This window comes from Podarcis tiliguerta (genome assembly GCF_965153285.1).
Source record: "Podarcis tiliguerta genome assembly, chromosome: 3".
NCBI classification, from domain to species: domain Eukaryota; kingdom Metazoa; phylum Chordata; class Lepidosauria; order Squamata; family Lacertidae; genus Podarcis; species Podarcis tiliguerta.
In genome coordinates this window covers 72,577,634-72,596,608 of record NC_139536.1, presented here as the reverse complement: position 1 = coordinate 72,596,608, position 18,975 = coordinate 72,577,634, and the positions used below count along the sequence as shown (strand labels likewise).

General features: G+C 47.2%; 1 protein-coding gene across 4 annotated transcripts in view; it reads left to right on the top strand.

Annotated features, from left to right (window-relative positions):
* Window positions 1–18,975, top strand: part of GRIK2 (glutamate ionotropic receptor kainate type subunit 2) — a 432,204-nt gene that overhangs the window by 246,667 nt on the left and 166,562 nt on the right. For all 4 annotated transcript variants that reach the window (XM_083433428.1, XM_083433429.1, XM_083433430.1 and 1 more), the window contains exons 10-11: window positions 143–256; window positions 16,779–16,985. In XM_083433428.1, coding sequence (XP_083289554.1) covers window positions 143–256; window positions 16,779–16,985 — 321 coding nt within the window. The remainder of the gene's footprint in view (window positions 1–142; window positions 257–16,778; window positions 16,986–18,975) is intronic.

The following is an 18,975-nucleotide window of genomic DNA, read 5'->3' as shown; positions in this document are numbered from 1 at the left end:
AAGCAAGCTGCTTTTTCACAAATGGTAGCAGATATTGGACCGGAGGTGAATTGTAAGTGTTAGCAGATTTCACTTATATCTTATATTGTTCTGTCCTAGTGGCCTGAAAAGAACTCATATAAGTGCACATGCTGTTTTATAGATTGGAACGTGGGATCCTGCAAGTGGACTTAACATGACTGAGAACCAGAAAGGAAAACCAGCAAATATTACTGATTCCTTATCTAATCGTTCCCTAACTGTAACCACCATCTTGGTAAGTAATCATATGTGCAATTGTTTTCTAGAAATTCAGCTAAACGTTAAAACTGTGAAGAAAAGTCATATTACTTACAAAGCAATGACCAGTATGCAAATGTCTTTTACATTTATTTAGCAATTACTGTATAATGAATGATCTGAAATGTTAATTTAGTTATGGGATTTTTATGATAATGGCAATTCATTTTAAGTGCTATGATCTCAGCTGACTAATCATTTAGCGTTCTTATGGTTCCTTAACATTTTAAAGTTTAGGCAAAAGCTACCATTGTCGGTTTGGAGAAAGTAATATACATAGTGTTTGTGTGTGTGTGTGTGTGTGTGTGTGTGACAATGCATGGTTTAGACTGAACTTAAAATCAATTCATCACCGGGATATTCTTTCCAAAAGCAATAGTGAGACTTTTCAGCATCATCCTACATAACCTGTATGATTAATTTTCCCCCATATGTGCTCTTTTCCATTGTGGGGAAAATGCCCATTACTCCCTTAAGAAAAAGAAGAATGCTGAACTCCCTTCCCCCAATTTTAGCTCTCATTTTAAGCAAATAATAATAATAATTAGTAAGCCTGTATCAGTAAAGCTTCTTAGTCCTGATACTTTTAATTGCCCTCAGGGCAGCGATAAAGTAATGCAATATGTCTACTTGAGAACAGAAGATTTAATTATCAGCACGAAATATCTTAGACAAGTCTCTTGCATCTCAATACTTTGCTAGATTAGCTTTTCCAGCACAATCCTTAAAAAAGAAAAACTACAGTAGGAGCATAAGACAGAGTCCAGCCCACTTTGGCAGATAAAGAGGGAACCACAAAAGGCTCTTCAGCATCATAAATCATAAAGCGTCTGAGGAAGTTAACTCTGTGCAAAGTTCTTTGCATTTTGTTGTTGTTTGCTAAAGAGTTTTGGCAAAGTGGAGGCTCATATGATGACAATGAAGGAAAAACTGTGTGCACGAGATGGCATTCTTCTGGCTCTGAATCATGGCTTTCAATTGTTGCTTAACTACTAATAGCTTCATAGAATCATAGAGTTGGAAGAGACCACAAGGGCCATCGAGTCCAACCCCCTGCCAAGCAGGAAACACCATCAGAGCACTCCTGACATATGGTTGTCAAGCCTCTGCTTAAAGACCTCCAAAGAAGGAGACTCCACCACACTCCTTGGCAGCAAATTCCACTGTCGAACAGCTCTTACTGTCAGGAAGTTCTTCCTAATGTTTAGGTGGAATCTTCTTTCTTGTAGTTTGGATCCATTGCTCCGTGTCCGCTTCTCTGGAGCAGCAGAAAACAATCTTTCTCCCTCCTCCATGTGACATCCCTTCATATATTTGAACATGGCTATCATATCACCCCTTAACCTCCTCTTCTCCAGGCTAAACATGCCCAGCTCCCTTAGCCGTTCCTCATAAGGCATCGTTTCCAGGCCTTTGACCATTTTGGTTGCCCTCCTCTGGACACGTTCCAGTTTGTCAGTGTCCTTCTTGAACTGTGGTGCCCAGAACTGGACACAGTACTCCAGGTGAGGTCTGACCAGAGCTTCACTTCTATCATCTTTGCTGAGCAGCGTAAAATGGAACACCCCTTCATTTTTCATTCTACAGTGCTTTCTACTTTAGAAAAGCATTGGCAGAGGAGCTCAGTTCTGTATTCTGCCCGCCCAGAATAAAGCTCTCTAGGATAACTGGGTTGGGGGTTGGGGAACCTCAAATCAAATGTGTTTCAGCTAATACTCACCGCTTTTCTAGTTAGATCCTTTTCAGACACCACAGGACCCATTGCAAAGTAACCAAAAGGGTACAGAGGATTGTAAGGGTTATTATTTTTATTTCTGCTGTTTCTGCTTTAGCCAGTTTCACTTGGGTACTCTCAAACAAAAATATAGCCCTTGAAGAGCAGCATGCTATAAATGCAGCCTGCCAACTGGAGAAGTCAAGGATCATATGGAACATCATGCAGCTGGCATTCCAGATTCATGTGAATGAAGATCATCAGTAGTGCTCCTTGCTAGATGCTGCATTGCTGTGGTCTAAACCACAGAGCCTAGGGCTTGCCGATCGGAAGGTCGCCGGTCCGAATCCCCATGATGGGGTTAGCTCCCATTGCTCGGTCCCAGCTCCTGCCAACCCAGCAATTCAAAAGCACATCAAAGTGCAAGTAGATTAATAGGTACCGCTCCGGCGGGAAGGTAAACGGCGTTTCCGTGTGCTGCTCTGGTTCGCCAGAAGCAGATTAGTCATGCTGGCCACATGACCCGGAAGCTGTCTGTGGACAAACGCCGGCTTCCTCGGCCCGTAAAGCGAGATGAGCGCCGCAACCCCAGAGTTGTCCGCGACTGGACTTAACTGTCAGGGTTCACTTTACCTTTACTTTACATCATTTCCCTCAGCCTGCAGGACTAATGAGGACACCTCAGCCTGCAGCATGGGTCCTACTGTGTCGCATGAGGCCATTTTCCATGCCCAACTATAGCACATCTGGTTTCAAACGTGATCTAAAGTATGGTAAGTGGTAGAAATGCGGCTGCCAAGGAACAATCAAGAGCCTTAAATTGCTCTTGATTGTTCCTTGGCAAGGAAGGCTTTCTGTCAGCACAGCTCGTTTGATAGGCTGTGACAGCAAACCCCACTGGCATTTGCTGCACTACAGAGTTCCTGGTCAGAAACTCCATTGTATAGCCGATCCCTGCCCAAAGCAGTCTTGCCTTATGTGCCAGTCAGCTGATCAGCACAGACAGCAAGCTTACCACAGTGATCGACTGCACAATGGAGTTCCCCTTCAGAAACATGGATTAGTAGCATACTGGGAGAACCTCAACTGGATGCCATGTCTTGATCTCGATGTCCTCTGACTGTATTAACAAACTAACACCTCCAAGCATCCACACATCCTCTATGCAGCTCTAAAAACAGAGCAAAAAACAACCAACCAAATAAAGAATCAGGCTTCCCCTTTACTACACATATAAGCCTCAAACCTCTATCACCTCAATGCCTTGATGTCATCCAAACCAACCCTAGACAGCACTGCTGTGGCAACATCAACAATAGAAAAGGATCGAGTTCTATACCAGGAAGGGTCAACCCCAATACACCAGAGCCCTCTTATCAATAGTCCCTAGTGAGAAGGGCCAAGCAGTTAGGGATAATGGGAGTTGTAGTCCAACAATATCTAGGAACCCAAGGTTGAGAAAGATTGCATCAAGGCAACCAAGGAGCACCTAAGCCTCTGGTCAACCTTTGAATCACTTCTTGTGTCATTTCACTTTCATAAAGTGAATTAGAACCCAAGAAAATGTGTGCTGCAATAGATTTTTTCATCTTTAAGATCCCATAAGATTTCTTTTTTAACCGTTAAGTAGTTTCTCCTAGTTATCAACCAAAATCTGTCTTCAACTGAAATCTAAATGTACTCAGATTATTTGACCTTTCCATTTTATTTGGCTTGCGTTTCATATTGCACATCATTTTTATAGTGCACACATCTCAGTCCTTTCTAATTGGCCCTCCCTTCAGGCAACAATATCAACACACGGTGTTAGCCATACTTGGTGAGACTGTTCATGTTGCTGCTTCTAGATGGATTTCATTAAAAGAAGAAGAAGCAGCAGCACAGCATACTTGGTGAGCACAGCATACTTGGTGAGACTGTTCATGTTGCTGCTTCTAGATGGATTTCATTAAAAGAAGAAGAAGCAGCAGCACAGCCTAACCCTAGAAAAACACATTTAAGTTGCTTTGATTTCAGTAAACATGAGCACACATCTGTCACACTGAAATCAATGGGACTTAAAAGTGCTTAACCTGCTCATTGTAGCCACAGTTGTTTAATTAGAACCATGGCAATGAGAGACTAAGCGTGTATGAGCAGTTCATCTTGCTTTAAGTCTGCCCCTGGCCTGAGACTCTTGTCAAGTGTCTAGCAGCATGTCAGAGTAAGACATTAAATTGTTTTGACTGACTCTATGGGTTTTTGGACAACTTTAGGTCTCTATCTTTCTGAAGTCCAAACTGCTAAATGTAAAAGCCCTTTGTGTACTCTTCATATCTGACATAAATGTTAATTAGATATGGCAGCCCTTTTAAATAGTGAGCAGTAGATTTCTTTCTCTAAGATTGTAATCCTGATATCCATGGCTAACGTAAGGGTAAGTTCTGAACAAACATGGCTATAATTGTGCTTCAAATCTTTCTTTTTTTCTTTTTTAACAGTACCACATTTCCACACTTGAAATGGAATAAAAACACTGCAGAATGTCTGCAATAAGAAAATACAGTGATACCTCGGGTTAAGTACTTAATTCGTTCCGGGGGTCCGTTCTTAACCTGAAATGGTTCTTAACCTGAAGCACCACTTTAGCTGCTGGGGCCTCCTGCTGCTGCCATGCCGCCGGAGCACAATTTCTGTTCTCATCCTGAAGCAAAGTTCTTAACCTGAGGTACTATTTCTGGGTTAGCGGAGTATGTAGCCTGAAGCGTATGTGTCAGAGCTGGCTCCTGGTCCCAGCTCACAAAGGACCAACGCTAGCCGGTAGTAAAGTATCAAAGTCTTTATTGAAGAATAGTTTCCATTTCCAAGCCTCAGCGTCCCAGCTCTACGTCTGGAGTTTAGACCGGCGAAGCTCCGTCTGAGTCTCCGCCTCCTGTACACCAGTTTAAGACTCTAATCTTACTCCACCTCTTCCTTCTCTCTCTCTTCCTCTGGGTCCTACTACCCCCCGGGGTCTCCTCCCTCCTGGACTCTTCCAACGCAGACGTTGACCCCTCTGACTCCTCCCACTCTCTTCGGCGGGCTTTAGGACCTGGCTCCCTACCCGGGCTGCCCACCGTGCCGCCCTCCTGTACATTTGAACTTGGCGCGCGCGCGCGTTTAACTTTCCTGATGACCGTTTCCTCGCTCCCTGACGGGGGTGTGGTCACTCCTGCCTCATGTTCTCCCGCTGCCCGCGCGCCACCTGATCCCGATGCCTGGGACTCCTCCCCCCTACTGCACTCTGGGGGGGACGCTTGTCCTGATTTCCAGCTGCTGCTCTCTGAGTCCCCTCTGGCCCCTTCTTCCCGAGGTGTCCCCCTGGGCACTCCTCTTGCCCTGACTATGGGGGCCCCTTTCTGTGAATCCTCCGAGTCACTGGAGAGATTCAGAGACCTCGGATTGCTGTCATTGCTGACATTTCCTTCGGACTCCTCCCCCTCGCTCTCCATTTCCTCCCTCTCCTGTGCCTCTGCTCCTGAACCCCTGACATCCATCCCCCCCTCGAAGCCCCCCCTTCCCCCCTCCCCCTCCTCCGGCGGGGGTGCTGGGTGCTCCGTCGTTGTGGGGGTGAATGGCGGATACAGTTCGTCCCCCGTGGCGTGCATCCAGCCGGATAAGTCCGGCTCGTCCTCCGTGTTTTCGCCGACCTCGATCTCCTCTGCTTCCATCTCCGTGCCGCCATGCTCGAACCCAACGTCCTCCCCCAGCACGTCCATGTCCATCTCGCCCTCTGTCACCTCTGGGTCCGTTGCCTGCCAAGGACCCCCCCGCCACCTCCTGCTCCACCGCTCCTCTCCTCGATCGTCCCACCAAAACGAGCGGTCTGAGGCAAACCCCGAGGGCGAGCCCTCCGGGGAACGTGTTTCTATCGCCGGTTCTTCGTCCGAGGTGAACCCCTGGAATGTGCTGGTTGAAAGCGTGGGTGTGAAAAGCCAGTCGTCGAAATACTCGGCTGGCATGGGCCTGTGTGGGAACAAGGCATGAAACTCCTCCTTGAGAAGAGGCTCGTTCAGGGCATAGTCCGGCACCCAACGGTTGGCGCTGGCCGGGGTACCTTCACTGGCGAGAAAATATTCTACTCCCTCTTCCCCCCATCTCGAGTCTAAAATCTCTGTGACCTGGTTGATGGGCTCCCCTCTTGGCGACTCCCTCCTTGGGGGGGTCTCCCTATACGGGTGTGGTGCCGTGCCCTGCCCCTGAAATCGGTGAGGTGCTTTGTAGGGCGTGAGCACCGACCTATGGAATACTGGGTGCATTCTGGATCCCTCCGGAAGTGTCAACCGGAAGGCCACTGGATTGATCTGTGCCTCCACTTGGTAAGGTCCTAGCTGCTTATGTCCGAGTTTCTTCTTCGCTAATGATCTGGTCGGCACTGCGTGGGCCGCTAACCACACCCAGTCTCCCACCTGTATGTCCTCCCCGACCCTTCTGTGCTTGTCAGCCTGCAGTTTGTATGCGTGCTTTGCAAGCTCTAACTGCCTCCTAAGCTGTTCGTGAACCTCCTGCAATTCTGCCGCTAAAACTTCCGCTGCCTGTGGCTCCCCCTCCCCCAGTCTCTCTAATCCCGGGAAGGTTCTGGGATGCCTCCCGTTGTTGGCGAAGAACGGTGTCACCCCCGTGGACACGTGCTTCGTGTTGTTGTAGGCGAACTCAGCGAGCGGCAGGTAGTCCACCCATGTTGCCGGCTGCTGATTTGCATAGCATCTCAGGTACTGCTGCATGATGGCGTTGACGCGCTCCGCTTGTCCGTTGGTCTGCGGGTGTCTCGCCGACGCTAGGTTGATCTTGACGTTCAGGAAACCCATCAGCTTCTGCCAGAAGTTTGAAATGAACTGTCGCCCCCTGTCGGACAAGATAGACCGTGGCAGACCGTGCACCCTGAAGACGTGGTCTATGAACAGTTTGGCGGTCTGTACCGCCGTGGCCACCTTCGCGCATGGAATGACGTGGGCCATTTTGGTGAACATGTCCACCACCACTAGCACTGCCGTTTTACCCCTTGAGCTGGGTAAATCCGTGACAAAGTCCAGGGCCACCCTCTCCCACGGTTCGCTCGGTGTCTGCAGCGGTTCGAGCAGTCCCGCCGGAGGTTTGTGCACTGACTTGGCCCTTTGGCAGGTGTCGCACCTCGAGACGTACTCCGCGACTTCCCCCCTCATCTTGGGCCACCAAAAATCTCTGGCAACTAATTCTGCCGTCTTCTCCTTGCCAAAGTGCCCGGCGGTGGGTGCGTCGTGCAACTGCTGCAGTACTTTCACACGGAGGTCGTCTCCCGGTACATAGAGTGCCCCTCTGCGGATGAGCAATCCGTCCCGTATTTGGAACTCGTCGTCCTTCACCGTGCCCTTGTGCACCTCCTCCATCTTGGCTTGTGCGAAGGGGTCCTCCTGCAGTGCTCGACGGACCGCATCCAGATCCACGGTTGCTGAAGCGCACGCCCACGCTTTCGGTGCAAAAATGTGCTTGGCCGCTGCTGGCGCCGCCTCTTCAAGGTATTGCGGCTTTCTGGACAGTGCATCTGCCATGATGTTGTTGTCGCCTGGGATGTACTCTATCCTGAAGTCGAAATCCGCAAAGAACTCCGCCCATCTGATGTGCCGCTGGTTCAGGAACCTTGCCGTGCGCCAGTACTCCAGGTTCTTATGATCCGTGCGAACCTGCACTGTGTGTTTGGCTCCGATGAGGAAGTGCCGCCACGCCTTGAATGCTGCATGAATGGCCAGCAACTCCCTGTCCCAGATGGTATAGTTCTGCTCTGACTTGCTGAGCTTCCTAGAGTAGAAGGCACACGGTCTCCAATCCCCATGCGGGTCCTGCTGCAACAGTACTGCGCCCACGGCTCTGTCTGAGGCGTCCGTTTCAACTCTCATCGGTCTGCCGGGATTCACATGTAGTAGCTGCTCTTCGGACGAGAAGAGACGCTTAAGGTTCTGGAAGGACTGCTCCGCTTGCTCCGTCCAGATGAATTTCTTCTTCTTGGAGCTGAGCGTGTCGGTAATGGCCGCTGTCTGCATCGCGAACCCCTTGATGAACTTGCGGTAAAAGTTGGCGAAACCCACAAACCGCTGGACCTCCTTCCGATTGCGCGGGCTCTTCCAGTCCAACACTGCGCGCACCTTGGCGCTGTCCATGGCGAGCCCCTTGTCCGACAACTTGTAGCCCAGGAAATCCACCTCCTTCCTGTCGAACTGGCACTTTTCCAGCTTGGCGTACAGCCGATGCTCCTGCAGTCTCTGCAGAACCTCCTTGACGTCTCTCTCGTGGGTTTCCTCTGATTCTGAGAATATCAGGATGTCGTCCAAGAAGCAGACGCATTTCTTGTAGAGGAGACCCGCCAGGACGTGATGCATGAAGGCTTGAAAACAGTGAGAGCCATTTTGTAATCCAAAAGGCATAACTCTGTATTCATAAGTGCCCAGGGGCATGAACATGGCAGTCTTCCACTCGTCTCCCTCCCGTATGCGAATCAGGTTGTACGCCCCTCGCAGATCCAACTTAGTGAAAACGCATCCCTTCCTCACCGTTGCGAGCAGGTCATCTATTTTGGGCATGGGAAAGGCCGTGGGCTTGGTCTTGGAATTTAAGAGCCGGAAATCCACTACAAGCCTCTTTTGGGGCGTGTCCTTTTTCTTCACAAAGAATACCGGACTGCCCCCCACTGCCTTCGACTCCCGGATGAAACCGCGCTTCAAGTTGAGGTCTATGAACTCCCTGAGTTCCTGCAGCTCGTCTTCAGACATGGAATACAGTTTCCCGGTTGGCAGCATCGCCCCTGGCAGGAGGTCAATCTTGCAGTCATAGGGCCTGTGGGGAGGCAGCTTGTCTGCTTCCTTCTCGCAGAAAACCTCCAAAAACGCTGCGTACTTGCGTGGCACTGCTTGCAGCGTGCCTAATTGTAGCTGCGGGTCTTCCCCTCCCTCTCCCGGGCTAGGAAGGATGCAATGTTCCGCGCAATAGGAGGAGCCGAAGGTCAGTTGGCGCTGGTACCACGCCAGTGCTGGGCTGTGCCTGTGCAGCCAACTCATGCCCAAGACTACCGGCGTGTCTGACAGGTGGGTGACATTGAAGCTGATGACTTCTTGGTGATTTCCAATCCGCATCACCATTGGCTGCGTTTGTTGCACCACCTGCCCCCCTAACAAGTCTCTGCCATCCACCGTGACAACTTTCAGGGGCAGCGTGGCTGGTAGTAGTGGTATATTGTGCTGCTGAATGAAATCCAGTCCTATAAAGTCGGCGTTGCTGCCGGAGTCAATGGTGATCGGCACTTCCAGAGTGCGTCCATTGGGCAGTTGGAGAGACGCTGTAAGCTGCACCACTGGTTTGGGTGGGAGGGGGTCTGTGGGCTGCAAAATTGCTGGGGATTGCTTCATTGACTTGTCTGGCTGGACCCCAGTGCCTCTTCCTCCAGCCAGACTCCGTCGTTTAACTGTTGCGGTGTTCTCTGTTGAGTTGCTTCTGTGACTGTTGCCGAGGCTGCAGTGTGCTTGTGGAGCCTCTGGGGACACTCTTTCGCCATGTGCTGAGCACTGTCGCAGATGTAGCACTTCCTGTTCCCTCTAGGAGGCTTCGTTTTGACTGCTCCCGGGGTTAGGGCTCTGGTAGCTGACTGAGCCCTGGCACCTCCGATCTCCATCGGTTCTTCTCCCCCTCCCTGCGAGGGTGTGGAGTGCGCACGCGCTGCTTCTTTGGGAGAGAAGGGAGGTGCTCTGGCTGGCGCCCTTCCCCAACGTCCTTCTTCTCTGTTCCAAGGACGTTCCTCCATGCGCACTCCAACCTCTAACGCCCTCTGGACCACCTGCTGAGTGCTCTGTGGTCTCTCCCCCCTTGCAATCTCAGCTTTTACATCTGCATTCAGACCTTCCCAAAAGAGGTCTCTCACTGGAGCGGAATCCTTCTCCCATCCCAGTGCATGAACTAAGCCAAAAAAGCGTGCATGGTACTGCCGCACACTGGCTTTGCCTTGTTTAAGTCTGTGTATGTCTCTTCTGGCAATGTCGATGTCTATCTTTGATAAAAAACACGAATCCATTGCTTTAATGAAAGCCTTCGCATCTTGGAGCGCCGGATCATTATCTCTCCATAAATTTCTCAGCCACGTTTTGGCCTCCCCATGCAAATGGGACAAGATAAACCCCACTTTCTCTCTCTCATCTCTAAAGTCTTTTCCTAGCAGATCCAGCGCAAACAGCAGGTCGGCTCTGAAGTTGGGGTACTGCTGTAAACTCCCGTCGAAATGAGATACCAGACTGCCTCCCCTTCTCCCCAAGCCAATGCCCTCTGCTTTGGGTCCCGGTTGCTCCTGTTTGGAAAGCACGTCCAACCTGACTTGGAGATCCCGGCAGGCGTTAACCATTTCCTCCTCCCTTTTCCTGGATGCAAGTACCTCCGTGCTGAGTTGTGTCACAGCTTCTTGCAGGGCTGCTAGTTGCTCTTCCGTAGTCATCTTGCCTGAGTTTTGTGAGCTCTGGAAGCACCCCTCCTCTGCCCTCGCTGCGTCGACTCACGTGGCGAGGTTCTTGGTGCCAAAACTTTTTGGGACGGAGCTTACTGTCAGAGCTGGCTCCTGGTCCCAGCTCACAAAGGACCAACGCTAGCCGGTAGTAAAGTATCAAAGTCTTTATTGAAGAATAGTTTCCATTTCCAAGCCTCAGCGTCCCAGCTCTACGTCTGGAGTTTAGACCGGCGAAGCTCCGTCTGAGTCTCCGCCCCCTGTACACCAGTTTAAGACTCTAATCTTACTCCACCTCTTCCTTCTCTCTCTCTTCCTCTGGGTCCTACTACCCCCCGGGGTCTCCTCCCTCCTGGACTCTTCCGACGCAGATGTTGACCCCTCTGACTCCTCCCACTCCCTTGGCGGGCTTTAGGACCTGGCTCCCTACCCGGGCTGCCCACCGTGCCGCCCTCCTGTACATTTGAACTTGGCGCGCGCGCGCGTTTAACTTTCCTGATGACCGTTTCCTCGCTCCCTGACGGGGGTGTGGTCACTCCTGCCTCATGTTCTCCCGCTGCCCACGCGCCACCTGATCCCGATGCCTGGGACTCCTCCCCCCTACTGCACTCTGGGGGGGACGCTGGTCCTGATTTCCAGCTGCTGCTCTCTGAGTCCCCTCTGGCCCCTTCTTCCCGAGGTGTCCCCCTGGGCACTCCTCTTGCCCTGACTATGGGGGCCCCTTTCTGTGAATCCTCCGAGTCACTGGAGAGACTCAGAGACCTCGGATTGCTGTCATCGCTGACATTTCCTTCGGACTCCTCCCCCTCGCTCTCCATTTCCTCCCTCTCCTGTGCCTCTGCTCCTGAACCCCTGACAGTATGTAACCTGAAGCGTATGTAACCTGAGGTACCACTGTATATTTAGTGAGTCATGGTCTCTTTAGAAATTCCATACTTACTAGATACTAATAATCAGTTTGATTATCACATTAAAAAGAAAGCCTAAAGTAAACCCTAAATGTGACCAGCTGCTTCATAAGCAGGTTCCAGGTTGAATTCCCAGCCACTCCAGGTAGAGCTGGGAGAGACCCTTTCTGAAAACCCGAAGAGCCACTGATGGTCAGTGTGTAGACAGTACTGGGTTAGATGGACTAATGGTGTGACCAAGGAACATGGGAAGCTGCCTTATACTAATGAGAGTAATTTTTACTCCTGATCAGGGACATTCAACTGGGAGCCTCCCCAGGTCACTGCTGGAAAATCCAGTATGGGGAACATGTCTCCTGCTTATTATAAGAATTAACCCAGTTACCCAAGTTCAATGTGAGCAGACAAAGAAAAGGGGCATGTGAGAGGAAGGTTCCTTGTTGCTTTTAGCCCTGCAGTTAAGGAGTGAAGAGGTGTGGCCACCTACAGAACAGCAGAAGCTGCAAAGCTTTTGTGTTTGAGGTCTCTTGTATCAAAAGCTCAGCGAACATCTGTGGTTTGCTTATGGAAGTTTCTGTCTTTGTTCCACAAAACCAGGAACAACACAGTGCAGAGGCAGGCAGAGAAAAGGAAATGTAATTAGTGAAGATAAACACCAACTTAAAAGTATCTATGGGAAATGTGTGGGTGTATCTGTGTATCTATTTATACCTTCAGTATGCATAAAATTCAATCTATTTGGATTATTGGTTAGAGATGCTACTATATTAATTTGAAGAAACCAGAGAACCTTTGGTTGTATTAAAACTATAATGTAAACAAGAAGTAGGCCATAAGGAATCACGCTAGTGTGGTGTGCCATTGATCAAGAGTAATGTGGCTGCCAATAAGGTAAAGGTAAAGGTAGCCCTGCCCGTACGGGCCAGTCTTGACAGACTCTAGGGTTGTGCGCCCATCTCACTCAAAGAGACCAAGGGCCAGCGCTGTCCGAAGACACTTCCGGGTCACGTGGCCAGCGTGACATCGCTGCTCTGGCGAGCCAGAGCCGCACACGGAAACGCCGTTTACCTTCCCGCTAGTAAGCGGTCCCTATTTATCTACTTGCACCCGAGAGTGCTTTCGAACTGCTAGGTTGGCAGGCGCTGGGACTGAACAGCGGGAGCGCACCCCGCCGCGGGGATTCGAACCGCCGACCTTTTGATCGGCAAGCCCTAGGCACTGAGGCTTTTACCCACAGCGCCACCTGCGTCCCGTGGCTGCCAATAGCAGAGAACAAATTCTGTTTAGAGTTCACTTTTTTAAAAAAAGTTGATATGAAAAGTTGATATGAAATAAAACTATTTACAGAATGTTAAGTTGATCAAGTCTTGTGTGCTATGATCTTAGTGGATTCAACTTTTCACACATGCAGCACGATTAATTCTATAGGATTAAAACATCTTCAGGGTTTAAACGTTGAGGTAACCTATAAATAGATAAAGTTGGTTGCTTGGAGCATTGTCAGCTTTTAATATGAATGAATGCTTTGGAAGTTATTCTGAAGTAGGTTCTGTGACTCTAATGACTTTTTCAAAGAAATGTGGTCAGACATAACACTTGCGAGTGAACTGATCTGGGATTGCTTCTGGTCTCTGTGCAACTCCACTGGGAGACAAAGTCAATATGAGCTGACTTGACTAGGAGTTCTAAATAATTTATCTTTTCTGAAGTACTGGAGGGTGTTTGTGTATGAAGCATTCCTGGCTTGGTATATTACCGGCTCTCTACACATCTCATCTTTGCCTTAGAGCACCATGTTTTATATTGTATTGGGCTATAGGCCATTTTTCAAGACTCTTGAAATCTTTGCGTTGGAGCAGGGATTTTGCTCCCAGTGAATTCTTCACTTTTTGTCTGTTTGCTTGCTTGCTTCATGGCTTATATTTATGCAAAAGAGTAAAACTCCATGAGATTTATAGCCAGTGGGGTTTATCATTCTGGCAAGGCAAGCAGGAAAAGAAAGGAATTAGCTAAGTTACAAGAATAGTTGCAGTTTGGATCTTGAGCAGTTTGCAAAGTGGGCCCTGTGAAAAAGAGCAACGGCTGGGTGAGTATGAGACATGTATGCTGGACCTCCTGGTTAGGCCAGCCTGCTGCTGGTTGTACTGAATCTAGGTCACAATCAGGATACCCAGGCCTATAAATATTGGGCTTTGCAAGTGGGTCTTCAGCAAAACCCAATGTGTAGCTGTCTGCTGGGAGAAGCTTGCCTAGGTGGAGTGTGCAGGCAGAGCGCAACCCATGATCCTGTACAGTGGTACATCGGGTTACATATGCTTCAAGTTACATACGCTTCAGGTTACAGACTCCGCTAACCCAGAAATAGTACCTCGGGTTAAGAACTTTGCTTCAGGATGAGAACAGAAATCGTGCTCCGGCGGTGGCGGCGCAGCAGCAGGAGGCTCCATTAGCTAAAGTGGTGCTTCAGGTTAAGAACAGTTTCAAGTTAAGAACTGACCTCCGGAACAAATTAAGTACTTAACACGAGGTACCAGTGTACTACATAGTTTCATCTGAACCATCCTCTACACTGCCCTACTTTATGCAGTAGCATGTTCAGTTGTTTTGATATGTAAAATGGAAAAATCAACAAAAATTATTTATAAAAACAAATTTGCTACGACATAATATATTTCCTTTGCATCTAACCTGCTACTTGAGTATTGTTTCATTTCTGTTTTTAGCTATGGCTAGTTCAATACCCCTTTGATTGAAAGGATACCAGGGTAATGTACCCAACCCCACAAAATGAGCCAGTGTCAGAGGAGGAATTTAAAGTTAAATCTCCAGATCGTCTGGTATACTTGTTTTTAAACGTATAAACTGACAAGGATATTCTTGCCAATAGACTTATTGAGGAAGAAAATTGTGCAGGCAGTATTATGAAGCTTGGGGGGGAGGGTTTAACTGTTAGCACCACCTCCTTGCAAACCACAGCTTACTCTCACAGACTTGAGTAGAAGATATATGATTAAGAACTATAAGCTGCAGAAATAAATGGCACGAGCGTTCAATAGTGACCCTGCCTTCCCTATGAGGAACTTCTGCTTGTGTTTTAATAATCATCACAGTAGAAGATTCTGCTGGATTTTCCCGGACAACTTTGGGGTTTGTCTAAAAAAAGGCTCAACAATTTTGGGGATTTGCTACATTTTTTGAAATATGGCAACCCTAGACTCTGCTGGATCAAGCCAAAGGCTCATCTAGTCCAGCATCCTGTTTCCACTGTAGCCAAACAAACACACACTTCTAAAGAACAGGAATCACCCTCACTTCTTTCACATCTAAAAGGCACACACAAACCCTACGTTTCCAATCAAACTGAAAGTTGCAGCACACAGAAGCAACTCACCATTTCTCCTCCCAATCTCCCTTTCACATTCATATAAATATAAATGATTAAGTAAAAAATAGATATTATAGAAATATGATCACACTATCTGCCTACTGTGGTTCTCTCTTATTGAATATTAATTTGAAAAAGGAAGCTGCTCAAAGTGGTAGTCACACCCCTCTTTCCTGGCAGGATAGGAGTGTGCTCTGTGGTGTGGCCTTAAGAGAACAGCTGCAAGTATGCTTGGACTGCTCTTCAAGGAACAGAAATGTTCTCAACTGGGCTGGAAAGCTAGCAGCCCTGTTACTTAATTCTCACATGGTTTTTCTGCACAGAGACATAGGGGAGAGCCCTCTTTACCATAGGTATACTTCTAGACTAGAACTGGGTGTGTGTTGCAGACACCTGATTGTCGAGAGAACAGCAGATTGACAGAAATGTTTGCAGAGCTTCTCCGAGTTCAAATAAAAGTATAAAATCTGTGTGGGTCAGGATGGATGCATTGGACTTCCTCTTCTTAAAGTGGTTGCCCCATTAAAAGTTATTCCTGACCAACTGAGTACTCATTTGGAATCAGGATTATATTCTTCAATGCCTCGGAACATTGTATTTATTGAAAACAGTCCTGGAAAATCAGCAGAAATTCTGCATTTGTTTTACATTCTCAGTGCTTATGAAACAAATTACTAATGATCTGCCAATTGTTGGATGTGTTTGCCATTTCATGCATTACTTAATGGACTAAATATTTCTCTGGAGAGCTGCAAATGCATCATAAGCTTCTCCTGGAAATTCAAAGAGATTAAAATACTGGGTTGCGTGTGATCCTCAGTTTAATTTGTCCATAGGCTTCTTTTTTCATATAATGATGAAACGTAAACTGATGGTGCAGAGCAGAAAATTGTGTGCATGAAAGACAGTGGGAGAACTGAAGGTTTTTTCAGTATTCTGAAATAATTTGAAAAAGCACTGGTATTCACAGCTTTAAGAATGTAAGCAATGTTTTAAGGGGAATCAGTGACCACATTTAAGATGATTCTAGACTCTGTTGTAATAGAACATAGGTACCTAGGAAACTGTCTTATACCAAGTCATGTCAGTGTCCATATAACATAGGGTTGTCTACACCAACTGGTAGCGGCTTTCCAGAGTTTCATAGAGAAGTCATTCCAGCTCTACCAAGAGAAACCAAAGATTGAACCTGAAACTTTATGCATGCAAAGAAGGGGTCTAACATTGAGCTATGGTCATTCCCCCAAACATGTGCTCTACCACTGAGCAATGGCTCTTGCCATGGTAAATACAGACTAAAATGTCTTGAGCATTATCCAGCAAACTATACTCAGGTAGTCGCATGACTAAGTTCCTGTAGAATGAAACTTAGGGATAATGGTAAATTTTTGCAGAATTGACCCATTGGCTCCTGCAGTGGTATTTATGACGGTGAACCACAAAGGAACCCACTGGCGTGCATTTTTTCCAATTTTGGGGTTTTGAATAACAACATCATCACTCAATTTCAGAGTAATCATAGTGTTAATATGTTCTCATCTTGAACCAGTTAAAGCTGATTGCCAGTGGCAGAGCTTCATGCTCTGGCACTGGGGGGCAGAGAGCAGGCGGGGGCGGGGCTGGGGCGATGCCTACACGGGCGTGGCATGTGTCCTGGGGGTGTGGCGCTCCCAGCGCGGACGAGGGGGCAGCCGCGATGGCACCCCACCGGGATCGCACTGGCAGGGGCGGTGCGCTTCCTCCACGCTCCTCTTCCTCCACCAGTGCTGATTACCAAAGCACACAACTGGTGTCAATAACTAATTGATGAAAGAAATCCATTTTAGCTGAAACTACTACAGCTATATCTACTTACTTTAAAAATGAATTATTGTGTGTATGTAATGATAGTATCCGTATAACATGATCAAATCAATCTTTTCAGATTTAGAATTATATCTTTAAAATTAGCAATTCATTTTTTTCTGAACTGCAGTGACTGAAGGGTCTCCCCTCCTCTCTACATTTATTTTTTTCCAGGAAGAGCCATATGTGATGTTCAAGAAGTCTGATAAACCTTTGTATGGGAATGATAGGTTTGAGGGATATTGCATCGACCTCCTCAGGGAACTATCAACTTTCCTTGGATTTACCTATGAGATAAGGCTGGTGGAAGATGGAAAATACGGAGCCCGGGATGATGCCAGCGGACAATGGAATGGAATGGTTCGTGAACTGATTGATCATGTAAGTTGCTACTTAAGAGTTTCATCATCACAAATGACCACATTTTCATTTTGTCTCAGTAGAGCTTGTCGGGAGACTTGTGGAAGCTCACCCCAAATAAAAAGCTGATATTTACTAGTACCAATTGCCATTGAGTTGTTTAGTGAATATTATTTGCAATTTCAGATAAATTTCAGATAAAGGTAGCAGACTTATCACCTCTCTCCCTAACCTCCTCTTCCATCAGGTCTTTTAGATCTCACAGTTGTAAGTCTGTCTTATATGGTATTTTCCCCTGCTATGTTCCTATTTTTTTGGGGGGAGGGGTTATTTTATTTTTCTGCAAGGTGTGCTGAGAATCATTGTTTATATGAAGACTGGGGTAGTAAATGCTGAAAAAATCTTTTACATTTCATACTACATTTAAGTCTCTCTGGTGGTAAAGTGCATGAATGCATATGGTATACACAGTGAACCTGTAGATGGAAGCTCAGGAACAATCAAAACCCTCATTGTGATACCAGACTTGATTTTACATCTCAAAGGAATCCATATATAACCTTTAAAATATGTAGTATTATCTTCCATTAGCATATACTGAGAAGAGCCCTGTCTTGTCCGTTTAAAGTATCAGCTAGGAAGTCTTAGACAGCAAGACAGAAATATCAATGCATGCTAAAACAGCAGGGTAATTCAATGTGAGTCAAAACAGATATCATTACAGGCAATTGTTTATAATTGACTAAGTCAGGCATCCCTTCATTTTATAGCTTTTAAAACATACTCTCTCAGTAGGTGGTGCCAATTGAATTTGGTTTCCTGGAAATGGAGTTTAGTCTCTTTGAAAATTATGCAATTGTCTCTGGCTTCTTTGTGTTTTGTCAAATTTGCATTTATTTTGGCAAACCGCTCAATAGCAAGACATCTGATCAAAGCCACTTGTAATAAAGCAAGTATTCTGAGGCCTGCTGCCATTTAACACAACAAGAAAGGGAGACTGTTCTGTCATTCATGATTGTACTTTGTGGGTAAGAATGGAGAACCTTGAGTAACTTGGGTGGTGCTGTGGTCTAAACCTATGAACCTCTTGGGCTTGCCAATTGGAAGGTCAGCAGTTCAAATCCCTGCAATGGGGTAAGTTCCCGTTGATCTGTCCCAGCTCTTGCTAACCTAGCAGTTAGAAAGCACTCCAGTGCAAGTAGATAAATAGGTATTACTGCGGTGGGAAGATAAACGGCATTTCCATGCTCTCTGTCACTCGTCCAGTTGTGCCAGAAGCAGTTTAGTCATGCTGGCCACACGACCTGGAAAGCTGTTTGTGGACAAACACTGGCTCCCTCAGCCTGAAAGCGAGATGAATGCCACAACTCCATAGTCACCTTTGACTGGACTTAACCATCCAGGCGTCCCTTACCTTTTTTTTTACCTTGAGTAAAAGCAGTTTATTATTGGGGCAGGGCAGTCAACTATATACCTAAGGCAAGAATGTGGAACCTGTGGCCCTTCAGATGTTCTCGAGTTCCCATAATTTCTGAGCCCTGACCATACTGGCTGGGGTTTATGGAAGTTGTAGTCCAAGAACACCCAGAGGGTCTCAAGTCTCAGAACCCTAGTCTAAGGGTTTGCAGATCTTCCAGATTCTCTCTGTGTAATGGAGTTTGAGACCTCCTCCTTATGCTTCAGGTTGCCTTGTCTATCCTTAAATATTAAACATTATTGATGTCCCTCATCGCCAAATACTGAAACTGAAACCAAGGAAGAAGCCTAGCAGTAATGTGGCTCCCATAAGCAGCTCCCCTTGCAGATATATGTACCTTAATATCCTAAATAGGGTCAAGCAGTTATGTTCAAAACCACAGATTATATATTAAAAAAAAATAAAATAATATTTAGCATTAATAAACTGCATTGATGGCCCTGAGGAATTAGAACATAGCTTACAATATTGTGTCCCCATTCTCTCTAGCTCAAGTGTTGCTAGTGATTTGTTTCTCTGGGTTTTGCCAAAAGG